This window comes from Ictidomys tridecemlineatus, chromosome 8 (genome assembly GCF_052094955.1).
Source record: "Ictidomys tridecemlineatus isolate mIctTri1 chromosome 8, mIctTri1.hap1, whole genome shotgun sequence".
In the NCBI taxonomy this organism is placed as follows: Eukaryota; Metazoa; Chordata; class Mammalia; order Rodentia; family Sciuridae; genus Ictidomys; species Ictidomys tridecemlineatus.
Genome location: NC_135484.1, coordinates 13652267 through 13666548, shown reverse-complemented (window position 1 = coordinate 13666548; position 14282 = coordinate 13652267). Strand labels below are relative to the sequence as shown.

The following is a 14282-nucleotide window of genomic DNA, read 5'->3' as shown; positions in this document are numbered from 1 at the left end:
CAACCACAGCAAGGACACCTTGGGATCTGCCAATCTAACTGATCCAGTGAAGGCAGCCACCTGAACCAGCCCGGTCATAACTACCAGGACACTCAGAATCACAAGTCACACATCCCTGTTACTCTGATCCATTAAAATCAGGTGGTGGTTTGTTGCAGAGTGCAATTTAACTGAAATAGAAATTGCTACCCAGAGTGTGGCAGTGAGGGAAAAAAAGTCTAAAATATGTGGCATTGGCTTTAGGACCAAGTAGGGAAAGGAGGCTCCAGAACAGTGAGGTAACTGCTGTTGGAGATTGGAGGAGGCTACAAGTATTCTGTACATTATATAATATGTCACCTGAAATAACAAATGTGTGCATCTGGATAAAGAGAGTTCCCGAACAATGCTGAAGGTGTCCAGTGGCTTCCTTTAGCTGTGTGTTGTAAGTTCTGGAAAAGAAAGTGATGAACCAAAGAGGAAACCGTTTTGTTTGCAAGCACAGATTAGAAGAAACATCGAAGGCCCAGGCTATGGTGGACTGGAAAATAAGATGGTCTGTTATTTTCAGTCTTTGCAGGAAAATGATTTGCAAAGGAAGAAATAGCTTCAGGGTAACAGCAATGAAGAATATGTTTGTAAGACCCATGGTTAGGAACCCAGGAAGAGTTTGGCTTTTTTAGATTTCACATGTGAGGTCATACAGTTTCTTTCTGTGTCTAGCTTGTCAGATTCATCCATGTTGCAACAAATAGCAGGATTTCCTTTGTGTGTTTGTGTGTGTGTATGTGTGTGTGTGTGTCTAAACAGTATTGCCTGGTGGATTCTCTTTATCCATTCATGGATGTGTTCTTTTAGGTTATGGTAATTATGCACAACAAAGTGTACAATCATCATGTTATAAATCATCATGTTATAAATCTTGAAATATATACAAAGTTGCATCTATCAATTCTACTTCATCATAGGGTTGGAAAACAAAAGAACTCAAAAAGCTTTCTAATAGAGCCTACTTGACCTCCTCCACTAAACAAACCAGCTTCTAAGGTTTAAGTTTATTAAAAGTAACTTAAAGAAATTAATCTTAAAGGCATTGCCCAGAGTAGCCTTCATGTGTCCAATGTCTGCTTCAAACTTTATCTATCTATCTATCTATTTTTTTATTTATCTATATATCTATTTATTTATTTATTGTGTTACTGGTGATTGGATCCAGGTGCTCTTTCTCTGTGCCACATCCCCAGACTTTTTCTTTTCTTTTCTTTTTCAATTTTGAGACAGGATCTGGCTAAGCTGCTGAGGGTCTAAGTTATTGAAGCTGGCTTTGAGCTCGAGATCTTCCTGCCTGAGCCTCCCAAGTTGCTGGGATTACAGGCATGCCACAGCATGCCCAGTACAAATATTAGGTTTGGGAGAATAGAATGAACCCCAAATAGACATTTAGGACACCAGCTTGCACCAAAGGAGCAGATTGGTTTAAAAAGAATAGAAGACTTTGAAAACATGACTTAAGCTAGGAAGAGGCTGAGAAAACTGTCACTTGCAGCCATGAGTCACTTATTATCTAGAAGACAAGGAACTGGCCTGTCAGTTAATGGAGCTACACATGTGCCTTGCTGGATTTCAAAATTACTTTTCAACTATGACGGTTAACTCTTGTGTCTTTTTTTCCCTTTAGGACAGTAATGTCCACTGCAATGACCTGTTCTTCTCTGATCACTGCATGTGGAATACATGAGGAACAGATAACTTCTGCTTTTAGTTTACAGGTCTATGGATCAAGAGGAACTGCGGTTGGAATCTTGTCTGTATGTGCAACAGATGTAGGTGACACAATACTGGACTTGGAGCTTGATCTGAGATTGGAGCTGGACATGACTTTTGGAGTCTCAAGAAAGAATGTGTATATTTTGCATATAGGAAGAATACAAAAATAATGACAAGAAGACATTTTAAATTAGGATTACAAAAACTTCTTCTCCCAGCATACATCCTCCTTTGCAATGTGATCTTGCCCTTCCTCCCATCAAGGGTAGAATTGACTTCCCCTTCCTTTCAATCTGATCCCATATTATGCTTTCTTTGATTAATAATGCAGCAGAAATGACTTTATGTCATTTGACTCACTCTTGGAGTTAAGAAACCTGGCAGCTTCTGTTTTAACTGTCTTGAATTACTCTCTGAAAATTATCGAGCAAGGAAAGCAGTCTGGTCTTGAGGATGCAAATCCACTTTGAGAAGAACTGAAATGAACTATCTGATAGCCAGAACCAGCTTCCAGACAAGTGAGGTGAGGTCATCTTATATCTCCTAGCTCAGCAAGTCCTGCAGAGGAAATCAGCCACAGAGGAGCCAAGGTGAAATCGGCAAATCAAGGCCTAAGACTTCACGGTTACTGCATCTGATACTAGTTCTATCCTGCACCCATCCATACCTGATCACAAAATCCTCAAGGAAAGAAAGCTTTTTCCTCATATTGTATCCCTAAACACTAACTCATTGCTGGCACATTGCCTTATATATGCATCCTTTATAAAAACCATTGCTATTTAACTGTGAACTCACCAGCCAGTCCACTGAGGCACAGATTGTGAGAAATAATAAATTGTGATTGTCCTGAGCCACAATGTTTTGAGCATTTTGTTACACTAAGAGTTAACTGAAACAAAGCCATTCCTTTATGTGACAGATATAAACATGGAATAAAACATAGTAAGGAACAGGGTATATGAGTTACTCTGCATTAGATCCAGCATGAATTGGTGGGAGAGGACAAGGAAGGGAAGAGGGAAAGAAGCTCTATAGCTATCAAAAGTTCTAGAGTTGAGTGAAAAAAATGAGCAGAATAAATAAATTTTTAGAGTTTTAATGTTGAGTACCCTAATCACTACTTCAATGATTTTTCAAGTGAATGTCAGTAAAGATTTATTGTTCTTATACTTTTGGGAAATGGAGCTGTATTTCTTTTATATAGAGAATCAGGGACTGGATCAAGAGGCCAGTTTCATTAAAGTTACATTTGCAAAACGTAGTCATTTCACTTCAAGTCTAAGGCACAAAGGAAGAAAAGAACACAATTACTTCAGTTTCTAAGTTGGAATTTCTTAACTTCAGCACTACTGACATTTTGAGCAAGATAACTCTGTTGTGAAAGGGCATCTTCTGAATCAGAGGGTGTTAGTAGCATCCCCGGCACCAACCCACTAGATGCCAGAAACATCCTTACTCCAGTCTCATAATCAAGATGTCTTTAGGCATTGCCAAATTCTACTGGGCTAGGTGGAGCAGGCAACCATTCTCATTGATGACCATTACCTGAACTGTGCCCTTTGAATTTAGGCATGACAATGGACATAAATCAATACAAGCATTTACTGCTACTGTCAACATTTCAATTAAATTGTTATTGTCCAATTAACTACTCCAAAAGTTATTGTATCAGCTTATTACCATAATTAATATGTTTGTTTGGGTATAAATCTTTCACCCTGTGATACACCCTAAATGCAGATAGTCTAATAACTCTGATGAAAGGCTATGTAAAAGTGACACAATATTTCAAATGTGAATGAAATATCATATATTTCATGTGACAGATACTCTGTTTCAAATCTGGTCCTATATGATGGAGAAGGAATGGGTGGGAAGAGGGTGCATCTATTCTGGTATTTTGTTGTATTTATTTTACTATTATAAACCTTAATAACTTTTTTCAGAAATTTAAAAAAATAAAGAAATGAATAAAAATTTAAGTGGTTATTGTGGGTTAAAAGTAGAGCCTGAACCATTTATTTTAACAATTTCAATATGTTATTGTCAGACCAGAAAAATTATATGGCATGTCAATCAGCTAAATGTAAGAAAAAAATTCTAAATTATAAAGAATTGTAATGTTACTTAATAATTGTGTATTTTATTTACAGGTGACTTTTAAAATATTTTTCAGCAGTATTACAAAGATCAGATTAATGACTCACCAGTGTGTTTTACATCAATAATACTGGCCTTCACGTTCTACTCATCAAAGGGTAAAATTCTAATAAAGAATTAAAATAATATATAGTCATTTCACTTCAAGTCTAAGGCACAAAGGAAGAGAAGAACACAATTACTTCAGTTTCTAAGTTATTATTATTATTAAAAATACTTATCCATACTTTCTTTAGAATGATGACATATTAAACTATAAAAATTAAAGTGAATTATAATTAAAACAAGTGACTATTACTTGGAATTGAACTGTTAAATGTTTTCATTGGGGATGATGTGTTCCCTCTTAAATTCTTATTAATGTTAATAATAAAACCTGTCACTGAAATAAATATGCAGAATTCTAAAAAAAAATAATTGTAATGTATTTGTTGGGGTGGAGTCAATTAAGCACATACAGCTTTATAAGAACATACATCAAACCATATGCCATGTCATGAGTTAGTCCCTAGGGGTGCAACAATGGGAAATGCTTTGCATTTATGAGCATTCCATAATCTCTAGAGGACTTGGGGGAGTGGAGGTAACAGGTACATTAGCCTTCAAGCCTTAGCCTGGAATTTAATAACTTTTAGTAACTCGTTTGGTAGCAAAAATGTGATATAAATTGAGAAGAGGCTATCAGTAATCTGTTATTCCCTTTAATATTAAAATTGATACTTTGCAGAAATATGAAGGTCTCTGATGGCAAGGTGTTGCCACAGATAGATTAGAAATGATACATACATAATGCATGGTGTGTGCGCCATATTATAAAGTCCTAAAGATTGTGAATTTAAATTTAAGCTGGTCCCTTAGGTGTCTGCATAAAGGACTGTATGTACAATATGGAAATACAGCAATAGTGACAGAGATGTGCCCTCATAAGAAAATCATTACAATCAAGAGAAGAAAAATATAATAAGAGTGAAAACAGCAGAGCTTATTTTGGCAATTTCTAATACCTTAAGTTAATAAATTTAAATACTTTTGGCAAATTTTTATTGCTTTTTTATACCTTTTCTACCTCTATTTGTTAATGCAAATATTGCAGAAAAATGATCATATGATAAAGTAATAATTTATATCTGCATAACATTTAAATTGACATACTTTCACATGTATGTCTCATTGACTTTCACAAGTAAAAGAGGAGGAGGTACCATTAGCCAGGATGGAAACAAAGAAACTAAAGCAGAGGGTGCATTAAGAAATGTGCCAATGACCTGAAGGGCATTGTACTAAATGAAACAAGCTGAGTACAGAAAAACAAACAGTGCATGATCTCATGCACACATGAAATCTAAAAATCTTGATTTTGTAGAAGTTGAGGGTAGAAGGGAGGTTATCAGAAACTAAGGAGAGTGCTAAGCTCCAGATACACAGGAAGAATGAGTTCTGGTGTTCTATGGCACAGTAAGGGCTCCTAGAGTTAACAATAATGCACTGAATATCTCAAAATAGATGGAAGAGAGATTTTGAATGCATTCTCCATAAGGAGATAACAAAAGTTTAAGGTGATGAATATGCTAATTACCTCCAAATTAATCATTACCCAATGTTTACATGAATTAAAATACAAATCATACTTCATAAATATGTAAAAATATTATGTCCTAATTAAAATATAAAATTAGTTTTAAAAAATAGAGAAATGCCTGGAATTTATGTTATGTAACAAACTCAGGAGAATTACAGCATCAGAACCAGAATTTAGGTCATCAAACTCCTACCCTAATGCAATTTCAACTAGGGTCATAAAACAATTATTTGATTTGCTTACTTAATTGATTTCATTGCATTTCCTCTATGTGCCAGCCACTCTGCTCTGACCAGCTGTGGGAGTGGGGGGGCAAACTGAGAGGATCATTTGGGTCCTCAACGTCCAGCAAGGAAAACAAAATCAGAAAGAATTATATCTCATCCGATGGTTGATACATGCAAAGAAAAATTAAGAACAAATAATGACATGCAATAGTTACCAGATTTTTTTAAAAAAGACTATCATTATTGGATTAAAGATAGAATGAATGTGGAAAATATGGAAACCAACCTGTAACATTTGCTAGGATAGAAACTAAGGAAAATTCTGGTCCCATATCTAAGATCTTTCCTAATAAATTCCATGTATAGATATCTGTGACGGACAACTGATGTTGATAAAGGCATTATTTCCAATTAGAGAGTACAGAGTTGGGGCTGCATGAACTTGACACATGCAAAAAACTGTCTTGTGCAAAAAAGGAGGCCTCCTGATTTTGCAAGGAAGACACTGTGACTCTGAAACCTTTTCCTGTGGTGAATTGTGAGCAATTCAGAGCAGCAGAAGGAAGGGAGGATGGGGAAATTTCCTGCAAAGCCATCCTCATACTAACAAAATTAGTATAAATTCAAATTCAACAGTTACTTTCAACATTAAACTGTACTTCAGTGCTAGAATTTCAAGAATCAAAATACAGGGTTATTTTGCATAGGGGGAGAACATGGAGAGTACTTGATCACACTGTTCATATACTTGATATCTACCACTTAGTCTAATCTTTAACCAAACACAAACAAACAAAAACTACCAAACAAAAGTGGCTTTTCCCCAGTTAGGGCTTTCAAAGTTTGGAGGTTGTTATTGTTCATCGAATTACTACCCGTTTTCTTAAATGGGCTCATGATTATAATCCCACATTTTTACATTTTGTTATTTCATATTTCATGTACCTACTAATATTATTTGTATTTTCACCTGGTGATCTTAATATTTTTCTCTCTACCTATATTGGTTTATCACTACCAAAGCTCAAACGCAATGATTTCACACAATTTTACTTAAATCTCATATCAAAAGCACTACAATTTCACCATCACAATTAATAAACTGGAGATGGAGATGACATGGAAAATGTAAACAAGAAGCTAAAAGAGCAAAACTAAAAATGCAGTCAAAGGGAAGTTTAAAGAGCAGATGTTGGAAATTCCAATCTCAAATTCAGCCTGAGGAACGCAAAGCTCCATTGGCCATCTGGAAGACCTGCACACAGAGCACCAGAGGGTGCTGTAGCTTTCCATTGTTTCAGGATTGGAGTGATATCAGTGACCTCGGGAATAAGAAAAATCACTGGATAATAGAACCTGTTGCAGGGGTGTCCATGTGGGACAGCACCTGGAGAGAGGTCACTGACAGTTCTTCTGGGTGTCAGCCCCAATGTGCTTGAGCTCATTTATATAATAATGTAATATTTTAAAGTTCATTTTTAATAATAATCGTCTATCATTTAATTGGAATGTATATGGCAGGCATCATGTTGCATATGGTCATTATTCACATCATCCAACATTTCAACAGCCCTGTGAGGAAACATGCCCCGACCCTATCCTGATTTTATACTTAAGGTTAATGGGAACTACCAAGGTTAATTAACTTGCCTGAGATCACAGAGACACCAAGGAGTGGGGCATAGATATTTGCATCTGTGTCTTCAATCATTTTATTCCACTCTCATATCCAAATTGCCCTTGAGGATTTCCAGAAAAAAGTGCTTATATATCATCTGATCCGGAGACTAAACAATGCAGGTGCTATTCCCAACTCCCAGATGGGGTGACCCCATTTCAGAAACAGTGTCTCAGCAAGTGCATGCCGAGGTCCAATGAATTCCTTCTGACCCTTTGTCCCGCTGCACTATGTTAGAAATGATTTGGCTAGAATCTAGTGGACTTACAGAGCAATACAAAGTTAGGCTCTCTATGGTCACATCTTTCTGAACTACAAACTAAAGACTTCTCCCCACCCTCCAGTGACACCTGATTTCCTCTCATCAGTTCTGCAACTTTTTACACCCTAATTCCCAGCCCACCTCATACCCGCTTCAGCTTCTTCAACAGGAAACAGAATCGAGTCAGATGTTCATGGAAGTTGGCTCCTGTAAGAATCCACAGAAGAATTTCCCTTCCTCAAGTCTATATTTGTATCTGGCACTATCGTGTGTCATAGGTTAGGTTAACAAGGAAACAGATTCTGCAAGGGATTTGCCAGCAGGAGGGTTTGGGGAAGGTGCTCTCAGGAACAACTGTAAGGGTGTGAGGGAAGCAAGCTTGGGCAGAGGGATATTGAAGCAAGATCTCTGAGGCTGCAACAGTCTTTCAGAGATGTTCTAAATGAAAGCAAGGAGCTGAGACTTTGCATCTGGTATTTATCAGTTGTTAGATGTGGAAAGAGGACGTAACTTGGAAGAGGCAGATCTACTGCCTCTTGACCAAGGTCAGCTCCTGTGAAGCTTTAACAGTCAATATTCTGGAGCGATGGGAATGAGGACCTCAGAACTGAATCAAGGCTGTGCCCTAGAACATCTGCTGCATCAGCTACAGCATAAGCTACTAAGTCCTGGAAATTGTCTCTGTCCAAATATTAATGTTACGTCAGAGATGCCACATTTAGAGGAAGCCGAGACTTGCTCCATTTATGCTTGACCCCAAAGCCAAACCCTTTACCAACATGAGGTGCTGTCTCCTATCCTCTACTTGTTTAAAATTGAACACTGTACCCAAGGCCCATTTTTGCACTTTCCTAAAGACTGGATCAAATGTGTGACAGTGGGCTGCTGCCAGGGAAGGGAAAGGGCCACATCATTCATGACGCAGTTGGTCACATGCAGTTCTCCAAATCATGTCAGACTTCATTTTTTTTTTTAAACCAGTTTAAATGATTTCTTACTAATTCATATGTTTCCTTAGTCAACCAACCCAAACTAACCTCTGGGCCTCCCTACCTAAGGTACCATTTTATTCCTCTAACTAGACAACTCTGGCAACCAGTATCGGTCCTTCCATGTTCCACTCCCTCCCCTGGAAGAGATACCATTCTTCCAGCTTATAAATGTTTTCAGCCAGGCACCTACACCATGAGAAGCAGGTAGTCTCTGTATAGTGACATATGGGGAGAATCTGGGTCCAAAATGTATCTCCTTCCACCAGCAAAACTCTAAGAAAATATTTTAATTAGTATGTTTTCCATGCAACTTATGTTTCCCACTATGCCACGGACCCATTACTCTATTCTCTTAAACAAAATTACCTCGTAAATCACCCAAAGATAACTGTGTTTAAGGTATTATACTGAAATATTTATTCCACACATGCACAGATGGAGGTAAGATAAGGAAACTAAGGAAGAAATATGATGAGAAATCTTAGAGAGAGATAATAAGCAAATAAAGACACCCAACTTAAGAAAAAGAAACTCTAATTTTTTTGTTATAATTGTTATATCTTTGTTATATCTATGTTATATTGGGGGAAAAGGGAGAAGAGAATTGTTATCATGTTCTCACATTTTTAATTTCCTCTCACAGTATTTTAAATTTGTATAAATGTTAAAAACTATTATTTCATGGAAACTCAAAATGACTAGAACCAAAGAAAATTTACATTTCATGATGTAAATATATCAACAAATTCATGAAATTTGATAAATATCCATTCAAGATTATATGATTTTAGAATTTTTATATATAACCAAGTAGCAGATTCCAAATTTCAACCAGCTATCATAATGCATGGCACATTTTACTTTGTAAGTCATGAGTCTATATCAAGAGCAAGCAACTCCATGTAGCCACATCAGCATAAGACTACTATGTCTGCATTTTTTTTCTGTCAAGGAAATGGTTCGGCTACCTCCTTATGTTGTAGGAGGTGTCACTGAAGAAAATTATTCTCATGGAAGAAAACTAGAGTATATCGACATAGTTGGAAAAGAAGTAAAATTCCGAGTCACCCTCACAGGATGTTGAAAAAAAATGACATCCATAAAATAGTGAATAGAAGTTTCTAGTGTCTACCCCATCACAGAATCATCAATTTAACAGGCATCAGAAGAGCTAAGGAATCCAGGTGAGAAACTCTAGTACCTGACTGGAGCACAGTACACTATGAAAAGGTGTACCTAAGAAAGTAAACCTGCACAGCACAGCATAAAGAAAGATTTCCTCCGTGTGGGGGACAGGTAGTGAGATGAGTGCCTGACCTCCACATTCCTCAGCATCTGCCCTGGTGAATGCTGTAATCAGACCCAGTCTCCAGACCCAACCCCACAGATCCAGGGCCCAGGACTTTCCCAGTTGCACCCAGATGCCAGTCCCATCCCTGCTCAGGCCAGCTCTCATTAACTCAGCAAGAGATCCACACCAGCTCTAGTTGAGCCTCTGTGGACTCAGTCTTCAGTCTAGCCTCCACGGACCCATTGCCAGGGCTCACCCCAGTCCACCATAGGTCCAAGTCTACCCTCATTGTCTAAGGCACCAGGTCAGACCCTATGGACTCAGGTGACAAGCTCATATGCCCCCTGACACAGGCATCATGTCAGCCTGCCATAGGACTCCAGGAGCAGCCTGTCAAGGACAGTTAGCAGGTCTGCCCCAAATGCAATACAGACCGACTAGCAAAGGGTTTTCCCTGTGAATGCCAGTCTGTGAATACAGGAAGAGGTGCCAAAATATGTAAATGCACAGGCACCTATAGAATGCCACAAGGATCACAAATAATCAGATAAATATAATACCATCAAAATTAAGCATTAGTAATCAACTCTAAATTAATGGAGATCTATCAACTACCTAAAAAATAATATTCTAAAAGATTACCCATGAATTACAGAAGAACACAAAAAGACAATTAAACAATATTAGAAGAACAATATACATAACATATCAGTTCGACAAAAACAACTAAACAAATTCAGGATGTGAAGAACACAATGACCAAAGTTTAAAATTCCACAGAATTTCAACAGCAGATTCAATCAAGTAGAAGAGTGAGTTTGAAAATAAGTTTGACTTTATCCAATCAGAATATCAAAAATTAATGAAAAGAGTAAAATAATGTGGGGCTTATTGGATACCATTAAGTGAATCAACATACATATGATGGGAATTCTAGAGTAAAAAAAAGACAGAAAAAGAGAAAAAGGCTTATTTTAATAAAAAAGTATATCATAAAATTCCCCAAAAGAGAATAGGGTAATAAACCTTGAGATTCATGAGTCCCAAAGAAGAAACAACATAAAGAGTTCTTCACCAAGACACATTACAATCAAATTCTCAGAAGTTCAAAAGTAAAGGATATTTAGAAAGTAGTAAGAAAAAGGAGACTTTTTACATGTAAGGGAACCTCTGTAAGGTTATGAGCAGATTTCTCAACAGAAAGCTTATGGACTAGGAGAAAGTGAGAAGATATATTCAAAAGCCTGAAAGAAAGAAAAAAATGCAAACCAAGAATACTATATTTGGCAAAATGGTCTCTCAAAAGGAGAAGATGAAGGAGAGATATAACAACAAAACAAAACAAAAAAAAAACTCACTTTCTCACATAAACAAAAGCAGAGGGAGCTCATCATGTCTAGACCTACCTTACAAGAAATGTTAGAGGGAGTTGTTCAGGTTGAGAACAAAAAGATATAAATTGACAATGTGAAAATATAAAAAAAAATACTAAGTTAATAATATGGTCAATTTCAGAATACTCTAATACTGTAATGATGATGAAAATCACTTATAAACTGAATATAAAAATTAAAAACCAAAAGTGTTAAAGATAACTGTGGTTACAATAATGTATTAATAGTGAATGTAAAACAGTGTAAATTGTGATACAAATAAAATGTAGGGGGAGAGGTTAAATGTAGAACTTTGTATGCAGTCAAAGTTAAATTGTTATCAGCTTAAAACATACTATTATTACAACTATAAGATATTTCATGTAACTTCCATGGTAACCCCAGAGAAAATAATCCATCGTATACAAAAGGTCATGGCTTTGGGGTTTATATTTTGTCTCTCGTGAATGGGGCTCTCTCTGCTTCCTGATTGCCATATGGTGAGCTGTGTTCCTTGTCCACATTCTTCTGCCATGATATTCTGCCTCACCTTGGGTCCAGAGCATAGAAATCACCATCTACCAACTGAGACCTCTGAAGTCACGAACCCCAAATAAACTGACGTCTCAGATTAAAGATACCATTTCTTAAAATACCTAATGATGAATCACCTAAATGTTCACTATTCAAAGTTTTCACTACAAATACTGTTTTTTTAAGTTACTGACAGTCATGACTATGAACCAGTATTATACATGTTCATTCATTTTAGATTAAGATAAAATAGAAAGAAAAAAAATTAAACTTTCAGAGTTGGTCTAAAATTTGTACCAGGGATTCTGACTCAAGTTATAGCAGAAGAAAGCAAGTACACACTAAAATACCTTTTATTGCTCCTGGAGTCTTGTAGTTTGTTTTTATCATATTCTGTTTTAAACTAGTTTACTGGCTTTGAGAAGTTGCCCTCATTCAGTCAATACCTAAACCAAACATAGTTTCACCCAGGAAACTTGAGGCTCTCCTAGCAGCAGTCTCCTTAAATTATCGCTATAGCAACACCTTTGTAAAGACCTAGGTTTTCTCATTCTTCAGCCTTACCCCCTGTGAGCTGACCAAATGACTGTCCCCACTACCAGCCCTCTAGGGAGCAGTCTCCACATTCATTTACAAAAAGTGCTTCTGATGCATTTTCAGTGAGGGTGGGGGGAGAAACATTTTTTCATTTAATATTTAGAAATTCAGGCATCTTTATGATGTTAAGACCTTGATGTTAATTTGATTATAGCAATCACTTCACAATACATACATGTAACAAATCATTACATTGCTCCCCTTAGATATAGATATATACACACACCCACACACACATATACTCCCCCCGACATATATATACATGATTTTTATACATGTACAAAATTTTTGTCAAATATATTCTAATAAAGCTAAAATATTAAAATCTAACATTAAAAACTTTTAAGGGCATTTTGTTGGGGAAAAAATCAACTCATAAGAATTCTCAGAATTGTTATATGAAGTTTTAATTTTAGAATATGGGAGAAGAAACTAAATGAATCTTTCATAGAACAACATTAAAATGGCATTCATTTGTATTTAAGCATCCCTGGGTTCAAACTCCAGTACCACACACACACAGTTAATTATTGTTATTCTTGTTTTTACTCTTACTGATTTAAACATGATAGCAAGGGCAATGTTCTTTCCATGTCAAGGAAATAGAAAAGACCATTGCTTTCTTTTATCCTATTAGTGGGATATTATCTTAGCAAAGGCAGGCAAGTGGAGCAATTCCTGCAAAACAGGAGAAGCCCAATTATTTACATGATTCCTCTGTCCCTCTCCTTGCTTCCTAACACCAAGAATCTGAGCTTCATGCAAAGTTGAGACATTCTAGCATGCATCTACTGAGCAAATCTGAGCCATTAGGTTTAATTTTTCTTAATATGTTCAGGGCAATTAAGTTAATTAATAAGTAAAACCAAGTAATCCTTACATTTTAAGAACAGGCATAGCACCTAGTGTTCACCCCTAAGGGTTAGCCAGTGCCAGCTCCAGGGTGGCTTCTGTAGCAGTTGTGGTTTTGTGCAAAGCATGGGTTCAGTACTCTTGTATGTCCTGGCATGGTCATTTCATAGTCCCTACTCCTTAGGACCCTCCGCACCCAGAACCAGTGTTTTCAACTTTGAATCATCAACCTTATTAGTCTTGAGATTCTCACTTGTATTCAAGATTCAGAAAAGTATAAAAGGCTTCTAAAATTTCCATCACTTTAAACATCTGCCCTACAGAGAAGGGAAAAAACCACTCTAAGAAAGGGCATATTTGTAAGAAACTGAGCGGATGTAGAATTACATGTAGAATTTCTTATCCTTTCAACTTTATCACTAAAGTCTTGTTTTCATTTGGCAAGAAGCTAAAGGCAAGTACGTGTGAGTATAAAAAATTAGATTCAGAAGGGTCTGAGACCCTAAAGGAGGACCACTGGGTTACTTAGTGCCTTAAGAAGCACTCATTCTGCAGTCTATGTGCAAGGTTCTTTCTGGTTACCTTGGGGACTTGGTGGGCAGGGCACAGGAGCTAGACAGAAATAAAGATGAAGAACCTAAACCTAATGCCCTCATAAGCTAATTCCTTTACAGCCCTGAAAAGTACTGTTTCCTCAAACAGCACTGCATCTGTGTGTATTTGTGTGTGGGTGGCTCTAGAGGGAAAGGATCCGGAATGTAGCAGTCCCTGATTCATTACCAAATTGCCTCCCAATGGAACCCCGGTGTATGTGTGAACCAACCATTGGCATTTCAGAGCATCAACAAAGTGAAAGATGCTGGCTTGAAAATAATGTGTTGTCTCTGCTCCAACTGGAATACGCAACCACATGACCTTCCCTTTTATTTTTGGTTTTCACTGTCAAGGGCAATGTTGTTTCTTTTCAGGAAGAAACAATACCAACTTT

General features: G+C 36.9%; 1 protein-coding gene across 15 annotated transcripts in view; it reads right to left on the bottom strand.

Moving 5' to 3' along the window:
- Syne1 (spectrin repeat containing nuclear envelope protein 1) overlaps positions 1-14282 on the bottom strand; it is a 428203-nt gene that overhangs the window by 361861 nt on the left and 52060 nt on the right. The window contains exon 1 of one of the 15 annotated variants that reach the window (XM_078018870.1): positions 12196-12276. The exons of the other annotated variants lie outside the window; for them this stretch is intronic. Coding sequence (XP_077874996.1) covers positions 12196-12235 — 40 coding nt within the window. The 5' untranslated portion in view covers positions 12236-12276. Of the gene's footprint in view, positions 1-12195; positions 12277-14282 lie in introns of those variants that run through there. 15 annotated transcript variants of the gene reach the window in all.